Source organism: Misgurnus anguillicaudatus, chromosome 3 (genome assembly GCF_027580225.2).
Source record: "Misgurnus anguillicaudatus chromosome 3, ASM2758022v2, whole genome shotgun sequence".
Classification (NCBI taxonomy): domain Eukaryota; kingdom Metazoa; phylum Chordata; class Actinopteri; order Cypriniformes; family Cobitidae; genus Misgurnus; species Misgurnus anguillicaudatus.
Genome location: NC_073339.2, coordinates 9,482,721 through 9,502,233, shown reverse-complemented (window position 1 = coordinate 9,502,233; position 19,513 = coordinate 9,482,721). Strand labels below are relative to the sequence as shown.

General features: G+C 36.6%; 1 protein-coding gene across 3 annotated transcripts in view; it reads left to right on the top strand.

The window, feature by feature from the left end:
• The first annotated feature begins 273 nt into the window (after positions 1-273).
• gstcd (glutathione S-transferase, C-terminal domain containing) overlaps positions 274-19,513 on the top strand; it is a 78,315-nt gene continuing 59,075 nt past the window's right edge. For 2 of the 3 annotated variants that reach the window (XR_012365516.1, XR_012365519.1), the window contains exons 1-5: positions 274-427; positions 1,026-1,483; positions 2,004-2,453; positions 6,257-6,515; positions 17,712-17,804. Coding sequence is in view for 1 of the 3 variants with exons in the window: in XM_073861007.1 (XP_073717108.1) it covers positions 1,067-1,483; positions 2,004-2,453; positions 6,257-6,515; positions 17,712-17,804 (1,219 nt within the window). In the remaining 2 variants the exon portion in view is untranslated. The remainder of the gene's footprint in view (positions 428-1,025; positions 1,484-2,003; positions 2,454-6,256; positions 6,516-17,711; positions 17,805-19,513) is intronic. The other variant, XM_073861007.1, reaches the window with a different exon arrangement.

Sequence of the window (19,513 nt, the reverse complement as noted above, 5' to 3'; positions counted from 1 at the left end):
TATTTAATTATTTATTAAGCTTAAATGTAATGGATATATTTTAAATGCAAAACAACACATTTTATTCAAAGAAAACAAACAAGCATTTTTAAAATTTTTGACGCTCATTTTCCACCCCAATTGAAAAATGACCCTAATGCTTTATTATGAAGTTATACAGATTGCAGTACGACATGCAAATAACGTTACACCTAACACAAATAATGAATCAACACCCCCGGTTAAGCTCTGTCGATCATTTCACACCTCATAAAATAACGTCGTTACTTAAGTTTTAACGTTTATTTCTATACATTTTTATTTAATGGTTAAATTCTCAGGTGGCGGAACTCAAATTCGGATGTGTTTACCTGCGGAATGTTTTTAGTGTGACACAAACAGCTGCACATGTGTTTCCTAGTGGATTTCTTTATGCTTTTCAAACACTGTAAGTCTCTGCGCATAATATCATTCTTCATTTGTCATATTTACATGATATTACTATTTTTACGCGAGATTTGCATTTTTAGATGCCTAAAAGTACAATCTGTTCGCCGTGTCAGTTGCAACTTAATATTTACATATTAATAAATGTTCACACACACGATAAAATAATGTGGCACACTTCAGTATTTACAATAATAAACTGTAATTTTAGCATAATGTAGTATATTATGCAGAAATATTCATGGTAAAGCTAAAAAAACTATAGCATCTAGGAGTTATACTAAAATGTAATGCAGTAAATAAATAATAACGTAAACTAGTTGCTTATTCAACCATATCTTTTTAGTAGGACACTAAAGTCTGTAAAGTAGTTAAAAGTCTCTAAAAACTAAAATGGTGTCAGAATAAAACTTAATGTATTTTATGTTTATTCTTAATTCATATTAAACCTACATACAGTACATTATAGTTCAAATACTGCACAGATTGCAGGTTATGCCATGTGCTTATCTTAATACAAACTCTTGCTGACATTATACTGCTATTACACAAATGTCATATAAATTCACATTCAGCATTTTAAGTTATTTCCATTGCAGATTTCCTCATGAACCCCCACCAGCACTGAAATATCAGAAGAATGAAGCAAGCAGACCCACAGTGTGACATAGAGAGACTTTATCTGGAGGTGTCCATTATAAATGGATCCACGTCTCTTCCCCTGCACACCTCCATCGCCCTGTTCCTCCTTTCTTACACAGAGTGCTCATCTTTTCACGTCTACCTGGTCACAGATCAGCCTGACGCTCTGCAGTCTCTGTCAGGTCTGGTGCCCGAGGGTCTCGTTGTTGCCGATGTGCGGAAAGAGGAGCTGCCAGCTCTTGTTAGGTTGTGCCGCCTCCCTGCCGCATTAGAGCCCGACGCCGGCTTCTGCAGAGCCGGTCTAGCTGTCGTACTGAGGCGCATCATTCAGAGGACGTGCCAGCTGACGCCAGGCCGGAGGGATGTGGCATCACTTTTGGGATTCAAGAACACCTGTCTTAAAGCTTGCGCTGAGGTGCGATTACTAGTTAAGACATTACAATAACCAATATCATGAAAACCATTACAAAATGTCTTTATTTTTTTCAGTAGGATTTAATGGTGTTTGCCTGATAACATCCCACCAATAAAACCCAACACATTACTGTAGAGATCCATAGAGACCATTATAGTTTCCATTAAATTCAGTGCAATTCCCATTATTCAGTTCTAAATCATTACAATGTGTGTAATGGTTTCTATTGTTGTTGTTTTTTAGCAGGGCAGTGCCTCTTAAATGTTCCTATGGTCAAAAATATTGTATGGATGGGGTTGAATTAATTAATTTATAACAGGCACATTTACATACTCAATTACATTGAAGACTGATGTCTGTGTAGCCCATACATTTATTATTTGCATTTGGTTAACACTTCTATCCAAAGTAATTTAAAGTGCTGTTCCATCACGAACCCCTAGAGGTCCCCCCCTTTATTCATGTCAAGCATGCATATCATTTATGAATAAACGATATTAATCTAAATGTTACTTTTTAGGTAAGTCAGTGGACCAGACTGTGTGAACTGGAGATTCCCTCTTCGGTGGAGAAGCACTTAGAAAACCCTACAGAAGAGACATTTCAACTTCCTGCTGCAATCCTCAATTTAGAGAAGAGATTAGGTGAACCCGTCAAAGTCCACAATGATGACAAGATACGCAGACAGAAGCTCCAACAACAAAGGAATTCTTCTCCGAGTGATTCCCAACTAAATGGCCCCAACACAGAGATAGGAGTGCAGGGGAAGGGCGATGCACACGGTGTTGAACTCAGTGCTGCTCTGGCTAAACTCTCCGTGGACGCAGTTCCGTCCGTGTCCACCCGAGAGCGCTCCGACATCAGGAAAGTCAGGAGCACAGATCTGCCAGAGCTGGAGCATGTGTTTGCAGAGGGACTGTACTTCACCCTTACTGATGTTGTGCTGCTACCCTGCATCCATCAGTATCTGGTAGGATACATTTAGATTGCATGCCATCTTAATATTGCATCCTACAATGGCAATTGCATCCCTTATTCTTCTTTATCTTAATAATACAGGTAGTTTCAGGGTGAATCTCACAAAACCTGATATTAACACTTCTAGCATTTTCACCCCAAAACCAGAATTAAAAAAAAAAGAACAAATATTTTGCAAAAGGAAAAAGAAGTCAGGTCAGGAAACATTTAAAAATTTTTTTAAAGCTTTAAGGACACATAAACCCTCCAATTCTAAAAATGTGTCAGTGCACATTTAAAGGATTAGTCCATTTTTTAAAAAGAAAAATCCAGATAATTTACTCACCACCATGTCATCCAGGGTGTTGGTGTCTTTCTTTGTTCAGTCGAGAGGAAATTGTGTTTTTTGGGGAAAGCATTGCAGGATTTTTCTCATTTTGATGGGCTTTGATGGAGCCCAATACTTAATACTTAACTCAACACTTAACAGTTTTTTTCAACGGAGTTTCAAAGGACTATAAACAACCCCAAACGAGGCATAAGGGTCTTATCTAGCGAAACGATTGTCATTTTTGACAAGAAAAATATAAAATATGTACTTTTAAACCACAACTTTTTGTCTAGGTCCGGTCCAGCGCGACCTAACGTAAATGCGTATTGCGTAGTGACGTAGGGAGGTCACGTGTTACATATATAAAATGCACATTTGGGGACCATTTTAAACAATAAACTGACACAAAGACATGAATTAGTATCAGTTGACATACAACAATGTAGGAACGGTCCTCTTCCAAGACACTTGTAAACACTGGGGCGGAGTTTCGCGTTCGTCCTCTGTGACCCTTTTGACGTCATGACGTATTGCGTGGGGTCAGCTGGCGCATCACGACCGGATCTACATGACGAAAGTTGTGCTTTAAAAGTGTATATTTGTTATTTTTATTGTCAAAAATGACAATCGTTTTGCTAGATAAGATCCTTATGCCTCGTTTGGGATTGTTTATAGTCCTTTGAAACTCCGTTGAAAAAAACTGTTAAGTGTTAAGTATTAAATGTTGGGCTCTATTAAAGTCCATTAAAATGAGAAAAATCCTGCAATGTTTTCCTCAAAAAACATAATTTCTTCTCGACTGAACAAAGAAAGACATCAACATTTTGGATGACATGGTGGTGAGGAAATTATCTGGATTTTTCTTTTAAAAAAATTGACTAATCCTTTAAGTAAGTCTTATCATATAACTTCTGTGTGTTGCAAAGGAAATACAAAAGTAACACAAAGCTATTTTAAACTTATTCCCTACCTGTCCACTAGGTGGCTCTGTAGACACATCACCCAGACCTTTAAGTTTTATCTTGTCGTTGGTATTAATAGGCTAAGTTAGAGAAAGATCTGATTGGCCAATGACATTCTCTCTATTTGATCTGTGGTCATCCGTATGAGACTCATGGTTCATCGTGAGCACTAACTGCTAGGCCATGGCTGTGACCTTTAGTCTTCAAATGCCAATGTGACGGGGCAAGTCGAGAGAGATATAAGATTACTGCAGTGTGAATGAGTATATATGATGATATAAAAAACTGCAAAAGATTCGAACTCGGGTCGCCGAAAGTGCGTCTGCACCATATCCCCACTACACCATCGGCTCCGACTTAACTGTTTTTATTACACGGCTCGTTGGAATGCTTGGTTCTGATTGGCCAGTCGTGACATTTGCAGGTTTGTTATTGCCAGATAACAACCGCTCAAAACTAATAACACACGTAACCCGGAGGCTGCAAATTATTTTGACAGATACAGTTTAATATTACACAAAAATTAACCCTTTTCCTGACAGAGTTTAAAAAAAAGTTGCCAGCCAGTTAAATATTAATTAAAATATTTTATTTGCTCATTTTTAACAAATGCAGACCTTCCCCGAGGAAAACGTATTTATTTTCAGGTTTAAAATAAGACAAGAAGTTCAAATGTTGATTTAAAATATTTTTTTATGATTTTAACAAAAGTTTAATGCCTTCCAGAAAATGATGTTCTTTAAATATATAAACATACAATATTTCAATTTAGTCCAAAGAAATGGAATATCCAAGCCGAAACCAAAACGATTTGTTCGCCTCACAATCTTGACGTCTCTGATCGAATTACGATATAAAAAAACTGTAAACAATAGTTCACTACCAGACACCGCACACCCCTAAATGTCAAAGTATATGGGAGCTTTACCACTTTTAAGTCGTTTAGACAAAAAACATGGAATTTCAGCCGAATTTTAGCCGATCCATAAGGGGTTAAAAAGACTCATAAAATGTCCCCTTTAAAGGTGCCACAGAATAATTTTTTTAAATTTATCTAGGCACATATGAATAATAATAGTTTTGAACATGGTAATGACATATTGTGAGCCTCAAACGCATTTGTTTCCTCATTTTTATGTAAACCTCGTGGACGTAAAAGACAGCTGGAAAACAAGCCAATCTCACAGTAGAGAACACCGCCCCCAACATTAAATGACACATTAAATTAATTACAAAGTTTTTAAAATGCTACAAATAAAGTTGTGACTGCTGAATTATGCTACGTACACACCAAACGCGGGGCAACGCGTTACTCGCTCTAGATTACTCGCGGGATTTAACTTTGTGTCATGCGAAATTTTCGCTCGAGTTGAATATTTTCAACTTGGTGGAAGACACGTTTGAGGTGAATAGCGCGTGTTTTCGCTGCAAACGCGCCGCCCATATCGCGTCTTTCGCATCGCCCCACGCGAGGAAGCATCTGATCGCGTCTTTGCAATGACTTTGTATGTAATCTACTCCCGCAAATTGTTGAACTCTCGTCTGGTGTGAACCCACAGTTAGCGCTACATGCTAATTAATGCTATATGCTAACGTTTAGGCTGAAGTTCTACTATTGACGTTAAAGTTATGTTTTGCAGGTCCATACTAAAAAAAAATCACAAACTTACCACTCAGAAATGTCCATTAACAATCTCCAAACAATTAGTTGTTCCTCAAAATCTGTATTTTTGTCTGATACAGGCTCAAACATGAAAGGTTTATTTACTTATGTGAGCTACTGGCATGCATGAGCCTCAGAGCAGAGCGATCAGAGCAGAGCTCAAAATTATTATTCATGACACTTTTAAATAGATCATTTCATTCAAAGGATGCAAATATCAAAGAGCAATTTTACAGATTATTTCAATGTAATTTTTGGCACCTTTAAATCATCAACATTGTAACGTCTTACATTTAATCGTATCTTTCACATATTTAGTTCTTCCTACCCTGTGATGTGACTTTGGGGTCAAGTTTGTCTCTCTATCTCTCTCTCTTGGTCGCTTTCTTTGTCTCTCTCTCTCCTCATCACAGTTCGTTCTGCCCTCTTTTCTCCCGTCGTTTTTTTGCCGTCGGCTCTGTGCAGAGAGGCATCGGTGCCTCTCGTTTCACAGTCCATCTAGCATGTCTCACACTTTATGTGCGCTCTCCTCCTCGCTTTCCTTTGTGGGACGATCATATGAGCATCAGGAAACTTCAGCTCTCGCTTCAGCAAACACGACACTTTGATGAGATACTCAAACAACACAATGTTTTGCTGCCTGTCCGCATGGATTTTTTAAATGCCCATTCATGTTATTTTAGAAAATTTAATGGACGTAAGCTGGGCCAACCTCTGTACATTTGTTTTGGAAATGCACCTTCCAAAGCTTATCTTATACAGTACAGTATTTACGTCAACATTAAATTGTTGGAAAATGTTTAATTGTGTTTTTTTATACTGGTTTTATTGTAAGTAAATTTACTTTTTCAACATTCCAGATCTCTCTCCAGAAGCACAACCCCCTCATCCTCTCCCATCTCCCCTTGCTGCTGAAGTGGTACCAGCGTGTACAGGAGCTCCCCGTTGTTTCGAGGGCCGCAAAGGATTGTGGGATGGCCCTTCTTAACCTCAGCACGACTGACCCCTGTCCTCCCCAACCAGAGTTCCCGAGACCCAGCGGAGCAGAGCAGGAAAGCCCAACCGTCAAGCAAGAGCCCTTCATCGGGGGCCCAAGGCCAACTCTGACCAAGCTGCAAGTAATTGAATTTCACTTTAACCTTTTTTTTTGCTCTCTTATTTCTTCGTTCCTCAACTATTAGAGATAACGCATGCGGTGCACAGACGCACTTCTCTTTGCCACTCCACTAAACCTGTCAGCGGCAAACTCGCATAATCCCTAAACAGCAATCCGCTCTCAATGCGTTCAGCGCCGTGCTCCCTTCCCTTAACGGCAGCCCAGCGTGCCACTGTGGGTCTGAACCGTGATGATAAAGGATTTATGCACTCCAGCGAGGCAGAACCGCAGCCGTACTGACTCGCTCTTAACTGATGGGACTCCCTGCCACTTGATACTTTAAGGAGGCCGGCATTACTGCGCTGTCTGATTCTAACAAGCATCACATGTTTTTTTCAGGTCTGAATCTCACATTTTTAAATAATGGTGAAGAATATACTATATGAAAGTACAGCCAAGAGTAAATAAAAAAGTAGGAGGATTTTATGATTGTAAATTATAATTTTGTCTTATGAGATACATATAAAATCTCTTGTAGTTTCAAAAGGGCATTACTAATAAAAAATGAAAAGATCTTTAAAGGAACAGTTCTCCAGAAAGTGAAAATTCTTCATAATTTACACCCTGGATATGACTTTCTTTTAGTGCCGGGTGATAAACCGATTCAAACGGTAAACTAGTTTGCATTAGACACACGGTACAAAAAACATCATTCCAGTCAACCCTCCCGTTTTTCTCCCATATTTTGCCATTCTATTTCACTATCATCCCATTTACATATTTTCCTGTATTTCTCCTTTATTCTTAATCTTTCTATAAAAAAATCCCACTATGCGTATTTGATATGTTTGCTACATTCGCTTCCGGGAAACTTCCGTCACTCAAACGACTCCCACCAATAATACCAGAAGAAGATGAAAAACGGGCAAAGAAGAACAGCATCCCGAAGAAAGAGGATGCCGAGCTGTGCGCAGTTACACAAAATGCAGTGCATTTGGGTGTAATGTTGCACTGTAAAAAAATTGCTGTAATTATGCAGCTGGTTGCCAGTAACTTACTGTAGAAGATAAAGACTGAAAATGTTTCATGTTTATTTAACGTTGAACAAACTGTTGCTAGTAAATAACATAAATGTAAAATCTACAGTAAGTTACTGGAAGCTAGTTGCCAGTAATACTGTAATTTCTACTGAATTTTTTTACAGTGTGGGGTTGGGAAATTTCCTTTAATTTTAAACCCAGTGTTGACAGGTATGATACGTAATGGTCTCGAGATGCATTTGCGCCTCTTTTGCCATGTTGCAGGCAACTAAAACAGTTCCCATGCCAAATTGCTAAGCTTGCAACATTTCCCCTGCCTGCAGGGTCTTCTGATTGGTCCACTGTTTTTGAACTGACATTAATGAGCTGCGCTGCGTGTAAAAGTTGAAAATATTTACACACGGTCATGGTGTGTCTTAAATGGCGTCTTACATATTATGCGAACACATCGAAAGGTCACGCATGACGTACAAGTGTGGAGAAAGTGGACCGCTCCAACGTTGTTGTACGTCGTGGAATGATAGTAATTAATGTCTTCGTGTTAGTTTATTGTTTCAAATGATCCGCAAGCAGTGTTGGGGGTAACGCATTACAAGTAACGTGCATTACGTAATAATATTACTTTTCCTAAGTAATGAGTAAAGTAACGCATTACTTTTTAAATGTACACATTAGTATTTGAGTTACTTTTTTATAAAGTAATGCAAGTTACTTTGTTTAATTAATTTGATTAAAAAAAATAGTGTACTACTGAATTAAATTGAACGTAGTCACATAGAATTATGCACTCTATGCGTACACGCCTGTGTGGGAACAGTTTGAGTCAGAAACTGAGATGGCAGGCCAGAGCTCGACATTTTTGTGATGAAATATGCAATTTCTGAACGCAGAACGTTTCAGCCAAGAAAAGTAACGCAAAAGTAACTAAAAATTAATGTAAGCATTACTTTCTATGCATGGCCGTAGCCAGGGTTTGAAAATTACTGAGGTCCAGGGTGGGGTGTTAAGACTTAACAAATGCTATCCCAGGTGAAAAAGGTGCACTTAAATAAAATACACTTTTTAAGTACACTTAGTAAATGTACTATTTTCGTGCACTCATTTTGTGGCTTAGCTATATATCACATTTGTTTTTGGTACTTCTTAAAATTAAGTTAAGAACATCTAAGTGTTATTTTGAGAGATCATTTATTTCAATAAAAATCTAGTTGGTACTGGTATTCTTACTTTTTCAGGTAAACTGAAGTACTGCTCAAGTAGAACTTTACTTTTAATAAATATATTTGTAGCATAACTTTACACAACTTACAAATGTACTTGCTAGTATTTAAGTGGTTTAAGATGGTTTACATTGAAGCATACTTTATTTTTACCTGGGATCTAAAATATTCTGTCTTAACCTTTTTACACTTTGGGTACACACTCTGTTTTGGGGGATGGACTGAGACTCCTGGATTATTTATTACTTTTTCACGCAACAATGTTTATTTTTGTAATCATTTTAATAACCAATATTATATATAACAAAAACGTTACAAGATTTTAAACAAGAACTTGTTTAGTGCTCTTATTGTTTTCAGCATGACTTTGTTAAAGGTTAACTTCTAAATTAAATGAAAGAACAGAATTCTTAATGCTTATGTTTTGTTGAGATTAGCTTTACCGTTTTACGCTACATGTTTTAACATATTTGGCATATTTTATTTAAACCCAATTCTTCTACATCTTTGTAGCCTACTGGAGTTATTTTATGTTTTTCGATAGTGTTGATACTCTTACAGACACAATTATGATGATTACTGCTTTTATCTTACCGAATGTAGTATCAGCAATAACCTGCTCGCGCTGAATGATGCGTCTTATTTGATAACTTTCAGTTTCCATGTTGCCAGATATTGGTACGAAAAACAAGCAAAAATAATTGGCCTTAAAAAAAATAAGTTCGTCCAAACCTTGTATTTCAGAAATAAATCAGAGAAATCGCTAATACTAACCTATACCTAACAATCACTTTATAGATAATGTCAAAGTGGCACATTAATTGCTAAAACACTAAGTCTAAAGAGGATTTTTAACAATGGGATCTGGCAACACTGCAAATTCTGTACCCGCGCTGTCGCAGCTTAAGCCAATCTTCATCATTTTACACTAAACTATACAGTAAACTGTCCAAACTTAATTAAATATGCGGATTCGTTTTGAAAAACTGATTAGTCATTCAGAGAACTTCAAATTTTATTTTTTTTATATGAAAAAATTACCGAGGTCCGGACCTCTGTGACCTCATAGCTGGCTACAGCCATGTTTCTATGAAAAGTAACTAAGTAACACAATTAGTTACTTTTTTGGGGAGTAACTTAATATTGTAATGCATTACTTTTAAAAGTAACTTTCCCCAACACTGTCTGCAAGTGTTCATTTCACATACTCATGACCTTTCGACGTGCTTACGTAATATGTAAGGTTGGCTGGTGTGTCACACAACTAGTGCAAGATGAGAAGTTGTGGTTTAATGATGCGAAAATGATGATGGTTTCGCTAGATAAGATCCTTATGCCTCGGTTGGGATCGTTTTGAGCCCTTTGAAGCTGCATTGAAACTGTAAACTGTTGAGGTTCACTAAACTCCACTATATGGAGAAAAATCGAGGAATGTTTTCATCAAAAAATTTCTTTTTGACCAAACAAAGAAATAGACCTTGTTCACACTGTCAGTCCAAATACGATTTTGTTGCATATCCGATTGGAATCCAGACACATTTAGAACATGTGAACGGCCAAAAAACGCTTTAAATCCATTTCAAATCGCATTTGCAGAAATCCATTTCAGTGTAACTGCTCTGATCGCATTTGTGTAGCTTTTTGGTTACGTCACGTACACACAACCCCAGCAAACTTTGGATCAGTCCATTTCTAACAAAATGATAGGGGTGTTTGGAAAAGTCCATGTATTGGGGAATATAGTTTCTCCAATATCATTATCAAGGCGAATTGTCATGCCAGCGCAACGTCATTGCCATAGAAACCGTGCAGATAATCCGGAACACGGTAGAACGCTACAGGACGCACAGATTGGATCTAAACAGTTGTGATACACAATATAGACAGTGAGTCTGTCAAATCGAATATGCACCAGAATTGGATTTGGACTTACAGTGTCAACAAGGTAATACATTTTGGGGCTTCTGATCAGTTTAATTTCATTTACAGATTCATTCATATACAGGTTTGTATAGGATTTATTGGGTGAACTATCCCTTTAAGCATTTAACTATTGTAGACTTAACTTTTAGATTATTAGTCTTTAAAACAGGGGTCTTTAACCTTTTTGTGAGCAAAGGCTATCACAATGGATGAAACAATCTGGAGGGCTCCTTTTTTGATATTGTCTACTCAAAACTTTTTGCTTTTACTTGTTGATTTTATTTTATTTAACTTGTTGATATGTTTTATCATTGTTTAAAATGTTAACATAGATAAAAGAAGCCAAGCTAATATAGAATAATATAGTATCAATATTAAAATTATTAATAGAATGTGCTGTGGCGGGCAACTCACAGACCACTGCTTTAAAAAGTCTGTAAAAACTTTTAACTATTAGACTATTTTAATTACTAATGTCCTGTCCATTGAATCTGTCCTTGAGAATATGGGATCATATTATCGTTTTTTCACTTCAACCTAAGCAATGTAATTCACAAAATGTTGAATTTTGAAAGGCTGTCATTCTTGTCGAAAAATTAGTCTCTCAGCCGATTTCAAAATATAGTCATGAGGTGAAAATGATGGTGTTATGGCCTTCAAAATGAATAGCTCTCAGGCGAGGCAAAAAATCATTTATTATCAGTCATCCTTGATGAAGTTTGGTCATAAAAAACGTCTTTTATCGCCCCAAGTATATAGATAATTGGAGTCGAGAATAATTTAATGGAGTTTCACAGTTCATTAGTTTATTATTGAAAGTGTTACCGCTTTTATTCATCTTAACCGTCTTTAGGAACTCTGCAGATCTAACACCATATGTTTTCATTTATTCGGAATTGATGTGTTATGACAAAACACAAAAAATCCATTATAAATGTATCCTGCCGTATCTTTTAACAATTGACCTGATTCGTTTTCTCAAGCACATCTGACTGGTTTGTAAAAATCGGTAATTATTTAAGCACAAAGAAACAAAAACCCACATAAAAGCACTTGACAGCACTTGACTCCAGATTAGCTTAAAACATTTAACTTTATTATCCAGTGCAAGGTGCATTTTGATTAAAAACAGAGGGGGTCCCCAACACCTTACCAGTCATTTTAGTAACTGCACCAATGCTATTTGGTTTGGAACTTTGGATGTGTACCATGAGGTTTTCTTTGACCTAAATAGGAATACCATGTGAATACCAGAGCAATAACCACAATAGACATTGAGGGGGACACGAAAACTTGGTTTTAAAAATGTCAAGCATAAAAATGTAAAATTTGCTTAAATTTACTTTTTTCCCACCAGACATTGAAAAACAAAGTCTGGAGTAAATGGGAATATTAATTTAAAAACTTTTACTTATCATTTAACACTTTTTGTAACATAATTAAAAAATTAGTCCTAAAAAATCTCATTACCGCAACAGTCAGGAAACATCAACACTGACATATTTTCAAAATGACATGACAAACCTGAAAGAACATAATTTGGAGATTCTGCACATGCATTTAAAATCAAATTATTATGCTTCTATTAATTAAATTAACATTTAATAAGCATCTGTTGCGGTAATGATAATCAAAATGTTGTGTAAGCATTCTGACAAGCCAATATTTCAAATTAACTGTAAAAAAATGATCTTACCTGGTAGTCATCTTGAAGTAACTGGTCCATGTGCTTGGTCACTCAAAATCAAACTTTATTAAAATTCTGTATGTGTGCTTAAACTGTTCTCAAAAAGTGTTGCGGAGGATGATGAGAACATCAGGCATGGACACATCATTTTCCAAATTTTTCTTCATTATTATTATACATGAATATTCAGTAAATATTTTTTCTGTCATCTAAAGTAGTCTAGCAAAACATCCATTTATTTTTTTTCTTAATATTTTTGTGTTAATTTGATTAAATTACAACATAACGCATGTTCAAACACAGCCGGACACATTGCGGTAATGAGAATTTCAGCAGAAAATGAGATAAAATTTACAATTATAAATTCTTATGTTGAAATCACACATTGTGCAAGGTAGAACACAGTATTGTGTTAATTCTGATGCTTTTTAATGTTACTATATTACACATTTTAAAGCTAAAATCATTAGTGCCGTGGTGTTTCGTGAGAATCACCCACATATAACCCTGAATCTTTTGGTCCACATTCACAAAAGTCTGTACTAGACGTTTCTGTCTAACTTCACCCTTTTATTGCGCCTCTCTTAATATATTGTCACTTCGTGATGAATTGCTCGCTTACTCAGAGACCCCCTTGGTAGTTTGCTTGCTTTTAGGGATAACTATGGACCCATAAGCCTGTGTTACATGGAAAGCTCAGTTTGCGACATCATTACTGTTTCCAGACGAATGCTCCAACTCCAGAGGAACGGCTGATTTAGCTTATAACCTCCTGCGCACTCTTCTTCCACTCGTTCGATCTCCCACTACCCCCATAAGAGCCCCGCTGATTTACCCAGCATCTAAACACAGCACAAACTCCAGCAACACTTTATTCCCAGTGCAGAAGTCTGCCGATAATGAGTAAAGAGACCGCAGTGCTCTCGTACTCCTCGGCAACAGGAGTAAGCAGCGTTTTGCTGGGCGTCAGTGCTGCAGTCGAGCCTCTAGCAGGTGATAAATGCACAGCTGCCTGCATGTTCTCAGTCCTGCGACAGAGCCGTACTCCCACCTTTCTGCATGTGTGTGCGCGCTCGCCACTTCTGGCATTCAGCAACTATAAATCAGATATTTCCCGTCACGCTGGTGGATATCAATTTGGTGTGTACGAATGAGTTGGAGCTCAGCACGCACGACTAAATGCATCGTGGCCCGCTGGGACTTTCAGCTTTAGGTCTGCTCTGCAGCTGTTGCCGGTGGGAGTCGAAACTTATGGACAGCCCGAGTTTGTTAAGAGATCAGAGCCAGAATCAAACCTGCATCTCTCATTAGCATCCCTATGATAAGAGCTAGGCCCTGGTGGGTGATTCTCGCGAAATTAGACTTATGAGGTGTCATGAAACATTTTGATAAAAAAAGTAAATGCAAAGTATCAAAATAAGAAGCATACAGTCACAAACATCTCGTCATGTACTATTTTGCAGATGATTTCGAATGACATCATACAAAACAACTTTGTTGTTTTTTCTGCATTTAAGGGGGACATTTTCATTACCGCAACGTGTCCATGACTGGATTTGGGTTCTTGACATGGAAATATTTATAATTAAAAAATCTAAAAAATAAAAAGCTTCAATGCATGTTATACTAAAAACATTTACAGTAAAGAAACACGTGGTATTTGGTGATCATTGGTAATAAGCAATATAAATGTGTCAAAGACCGATTTTCTCATCCTCTGCAACAATTTTCAATCATTGTTTAAGCTCTCAATGAACTAACATTTAAAAAAAATTGTTGTAAGGGACATAATTGAATGTGACACACAAGATGGCTACCAGGTAAGCAATTCTTATTTTTTCTCTTTAGATAAAAGTTGACATTTTGTTTGCCATAGTACCTAAACAACTTTTTAGTTCTCATTACCGAAACATGAGTTTGTAAATGCATATATTTAATGTAATATCATGTTGCGGTAATGATAATTTTTGATAATGATAATCAAAAAAAATTAATTCTATAGGAAATATTTTGTAAATCCTCTAAAAATAATGGTTATAGTTAGTTCAGACCTTAATCTTACATGTGCAAAAAAAAGGCTTTTTAAAAATTCTGATGCTGGACACCTTTTAAATCTGGATTTCATGCGAATCACCCTGATGTATTACTCTTCCCCCGCCCTTAAAAATTGTATCCTATAGAAGAAGCCAATTTTCAGACTCATGAAACATGCTTGAAAAGGGAATCGCCATTGGCGGTTTTTGATAAGGTACACCTGGTGTTTATTGCCTCCTGTTATAAATCCATAAATCCACCCACTACTTACATGAGCTGTTTCTGAGGTCCAGTCTATCTTCCTCTGAGTGTCGCAGAATGCACCCAGGACTTATCATCGTCCGAGAGTGCCCGTTGGATTTTATAGTATGGGTCACATTTCCGGTTTCAATGCAAAAGTTTGCATCACTTTATCTTGTTACATTATTTAGCATATGCTTGAATGGTATCAATTTAATGTTAAATACATGTTAAGGCCACAATATGTAAGATTTTTGTAATAAAATCTAAAACTACTTGAACAGTGTGATGTATTTCATGCATTTGTGTACTTTCATTATCCAGAAAATCCCCAAAGATTTATATTTTTAAAGGTGCATAGATGAATAATGAAAGTTGGGTATATGGTAATGACACTTATGTAAACTTATGTAAAAAGCATGCAAAAGACAGCTGGAAAACAGGCCAATCTCAACATAAAACTGACTGTGACATGGGTTAGGGTTATATGCTAGTTAATGCTATATGCTTGCATTTAGGGTGAAGTTCTACTATTGACGTTACAGTTACGTTTTGCAGGACCATACTGAAAAAAAACTATTTCCTTATGATTGATTACTCCTCAAAATCTGTATCTTTGTCTAATACAGGTTCAAACATAAGGTCTATTTGCACACACGGAGCTACTGAACTGAACTGCTCTGAGAAACAGCCAATTAGAGCAAAGCTCAACATTATTATTCATGACCCTTTCAAATAAGGTAATAATAGACCATTAAATTCTGGGGCAAATCCTATGGTTGTAAATGGACATGTAAAACCATCTCTGGACCTTTTATGTAGATATCAGATAACAATTTAACAGATTATTTCAATGCATTCTTTGGCACCTTTAATAAATGTCCTTAGTCATTGTTGCCTATCAATGATAAAATATACATGCTATATCCTCAGTTTTCACTTGTAGAAACTATGGCAACATGTGTGGACAAATGCAGAAGTGTTTGTTATACACTATCTAGCACGCAGCTATTGTGCCTTGCAGCTAATTCATTACAATGGGGTAAAATAATTTTATCAAACGTACAGGTAAGAAAAAAATTATTCATTACCTCATCCGTAAACATGATTATCGAATTCCAGACATCCCTGGATGGTGAAAACAACATCTCCTACCGTTCCACTCCTACATAATGTCATTATTAACTCTTTCCCCGCCAATGACGAGTCATCTCGTCAATTAAGAGAAAAAAGTGCATGAAAAAGCGTGTTCCTGATGAGTTTTTATGTTAATCTCTAATACTGCGATTATCCATTAGATGGCGAACTTATCCAATTTATAAAAAACTGAACCAAAAAAAAATATTTACTAATATTCAACAAAAAAGAAAAAAATAATAATATTCAACTCTGTGTATGTTTTGATAATCGTTCTGAATCTGATCTCTAACAAAATTCCTTCACAAAAATCCAATTATTTCAGCTTTTTAAAAAAAACAACAACCCATATTTAGGAGTTTATAAGCAGCGAAAAAAATATAGATAGGATGAAACTTTTTTTACTCGTTTTGTTTAAAAGCAGAGGGTCTGTTCTTTAATTTGATATATTTGTATGTTTATATATTTTTTGAAGAAAATTTTCCTGGAAGGCATTTTGTGAAACTTTTGTCAAAAAAAATCATAAAAAATGCTGGCAGGCAACTTTAAAAAAAAAAAGGCTTGCAGGGAATGAGTTAAGTTTCGCCTTTGTTCTTATTTTAAAAATGCGGCCTCTAGTGGTGAAATCCTATATATTGTTCCTTTAACCCATTAACTGGCGCTGTCAATACGTCAATATTTTTCATGTAAATGTTAATCTATCACGACAAACTATATATTGTTGGAAAGGATGTAGAATTTGAATGTAGATTTCATATTTCAAAACCTTTTAGCAGTAATAATAATGCAGTGACTATAATTTATGCATTTGTGACAAGAGTATGCTGCATACCTCACAGCAAACCAACACAAACCTCAGTTTTTTGATAATTTTATGTATTAAAAATAATACTATATTGCATTTTTTATTTATTACAAATAAATGTGAAATGCTATAAAAAAAATTATATTGTCCCCTCCAGACACTTCCGTAAAAAACATTAATGTGTCTTCTTTAAAACAAGACAAAAAAATGCCAGAGTTATATTAATTTGAAGGTGTACATCACCTTTTCACCCCCCCCCCCCAAAAGGGCTGCGCCAGTTAAAGGGTTAATATTAAATATATATCACTAATGTAATTAGTCGCATACAATTATTATTGTTATTAATAATAACAATAATAATAGTGGTAATGATAGTACTAATAATAATAGTTTTTTTTTAAATGCTTTCCCAAGCTCAAGGTCACTGTACAGGAAGATATCTCGTAAACAGTTCATCAAGCATAAGTACATGTATAATACTGTACATAATGCAGTAACTAAACAACAAAACATTAGACAGATGAGGGCTGGAAATACTATTTTTTTAATGAAACAGTATAGTTTCTAAAAGGGCTTTTTAATTTATAAGCACATTTATTTGAAACATTGTATACATCTGTTCATAGGTTAATTTGAATCATGGTTATATTTGTCCCCTGATTTCTTAAAAAAAAAACATAAACCATGTAAATGGGCTAATGTTCCGGCTAGAATCATGTCCCCATTTTACATCTTGTTTTGCGTTTTTCGCCCTTAGTGAAAATAATTGTAATGACACCCTTTTTCCCATTTCTGTTGGTCACTTTAATTGGAAAGTACAGACTGAGCAAACGTCATTTTTCATTATAGCAATGACCATAAAACGCTGCAAGGGTATCAGAAGCATGAGCTTGAACTTCTTCGTAACAGTTTCTTGATGTAATAGGCATTTTATTTCAGGTTTCCTGCTGAGGAAACACAAGCAGTTGTCAGCCCTAGCAGTAATGGCTTGTTTCCTAAACCCAGTGAACTGACTTACTGCCTACTTACGACACAACTGGAGTGAAGTCTTATAAAGACCTCATTTGTAACACTCTACATTGACAGCAACTCCTGCGCTAGTAATGTGTTTATATGCTCTTGTTTTCTGCAAGAGAATGGGATAGATGCCGTTTTCTCCCCCCACCCTTGCCCTTCATGGACCATAGACTGGGAAAGTTTACCTGCGGCCGTCAACCCAACTGAAGGTAACAGGGATGGGACACGACTCTTCCCACTTACTATACCATTGTTATACACTTCAGAGATGCAGCTTTGATCACTTCCTACCTGTCAAAAACTAATGCTGTTTATCTAGTTTACTTCTGTGTAATCCACTTGATGTAGATTACAGTATGGGAAAAAATGCCAGTCTTGCAGTTTATGTACGTAACAGGAATTCATTATCAACTGCATCTAGTGACCAAAGTGTAAGCCGCCTTGATATCATGCCAACCACTGATGTAGCGAGAGGATTTAACATTAATGATTGATGGACCTGCTTAATAAATAAACCAAAGTCACTTAAGGAGCATTTACGTCCTGCACAGACATTCTTCTGCTTTGCCTCCGGGGGCAGCTCATACCTGCGGAAAATTGTTTGCGAGCGCGAGCATCGGCGCTTGTCAGCGGGGCGTGCTCAGGGGTCTTAACTAGCTGAAACATCAGGCAGCTGGTTTTCAACAAGAATGAGAGAGATGCCAATCACCGTGCGCCAGACAGACGGAGGCAGCGCTGAGGAGAGACAGAAATCCAGTTTGTATAAAGGGTCTGGAAACAATTCTCATCGACCGGTGCCCTACAGAGCATCATTTTCTCAAGTCTGTAGGAAAGAGCAAAGCAAATACAAAGGATTTTAGATGCTTTTAGCTTTAGTTAGGAAAACATTTATAGGCATGTCTGTTGTGTACTTTGATGCATATTTTTTACTGTACAGCTTTTGTTTAGTCTTTAAAGGTACGGAACAGGTTTTAGTGGCGTCTAGTGGTGAGTTTGCGAATTGCAACCAACCTCAATTTCGAAACGCAGTAAGAAGCAACAGTAGCTACCACAAGACAAACATGATGTCGTCTGAGATAACATAGGGGTGAAATGTGTCTCTAGAGCAGTTTGTCCGTTTAGCTCTGTGTGCCTCATGATCGCCCCCTGGTGGCTGGCTGCAGTACAAGTCATAAACCCCGCCCTCTCCATTTAAACGAATGGGACTCTGCTCTAAATAAAAAAAAATTTTACACTTCCAAGAAAAGTTCCCGAAAGATGTTTTTGGTCCTTTCAAGAAGTTGTTATCACGCTGATATTTATTCAAGTATTCATTTTTGTGATAAGTTTCATTTTAGCTACCGTACTTTCCGGACTGTAAGTCGCACCGGAGTATAAGCCGCATCATTCAAAAATGCGTCATTAGGACGAAATAACATATATAAGTCACAGTGGACTATACATCGTGTTTATTTCGAAAATTATTTCACAAAATCCAAGCCGAAAAACAGACTTTTAATCTGGAAAGGAAAGTTATTCAACTAAACAATAGCAGACAGAACAGCAGGCTGAATAGATGTCTGTACGTTAAAAGTTATATTATCAGTTATTTAAACGGTAAACCATAGCATACAGAACTTACCTGGAAGGTTGAATAGGCTAAATTAACCCAACAAGCCAACTAGCGAGAAGTTCGCATACTCGTCATTCCACATTACAGAATCCATTGAATTACATAAATACGGAAGCACCATATGGCAGGCTGTAGACGGAAATGTTGTCTCTTGCCTCATAAATGTCAAAATTAATTCATACTGACTTACAAGGCGCACCTGACTGTAAGACGCAGCACCAGCCAATTTATGAAAAAGAAACGCAGCTTATAGACCGAAAAATACGGTAGTAATTTGATGCTATAAAAACGGGACATGTCATTATG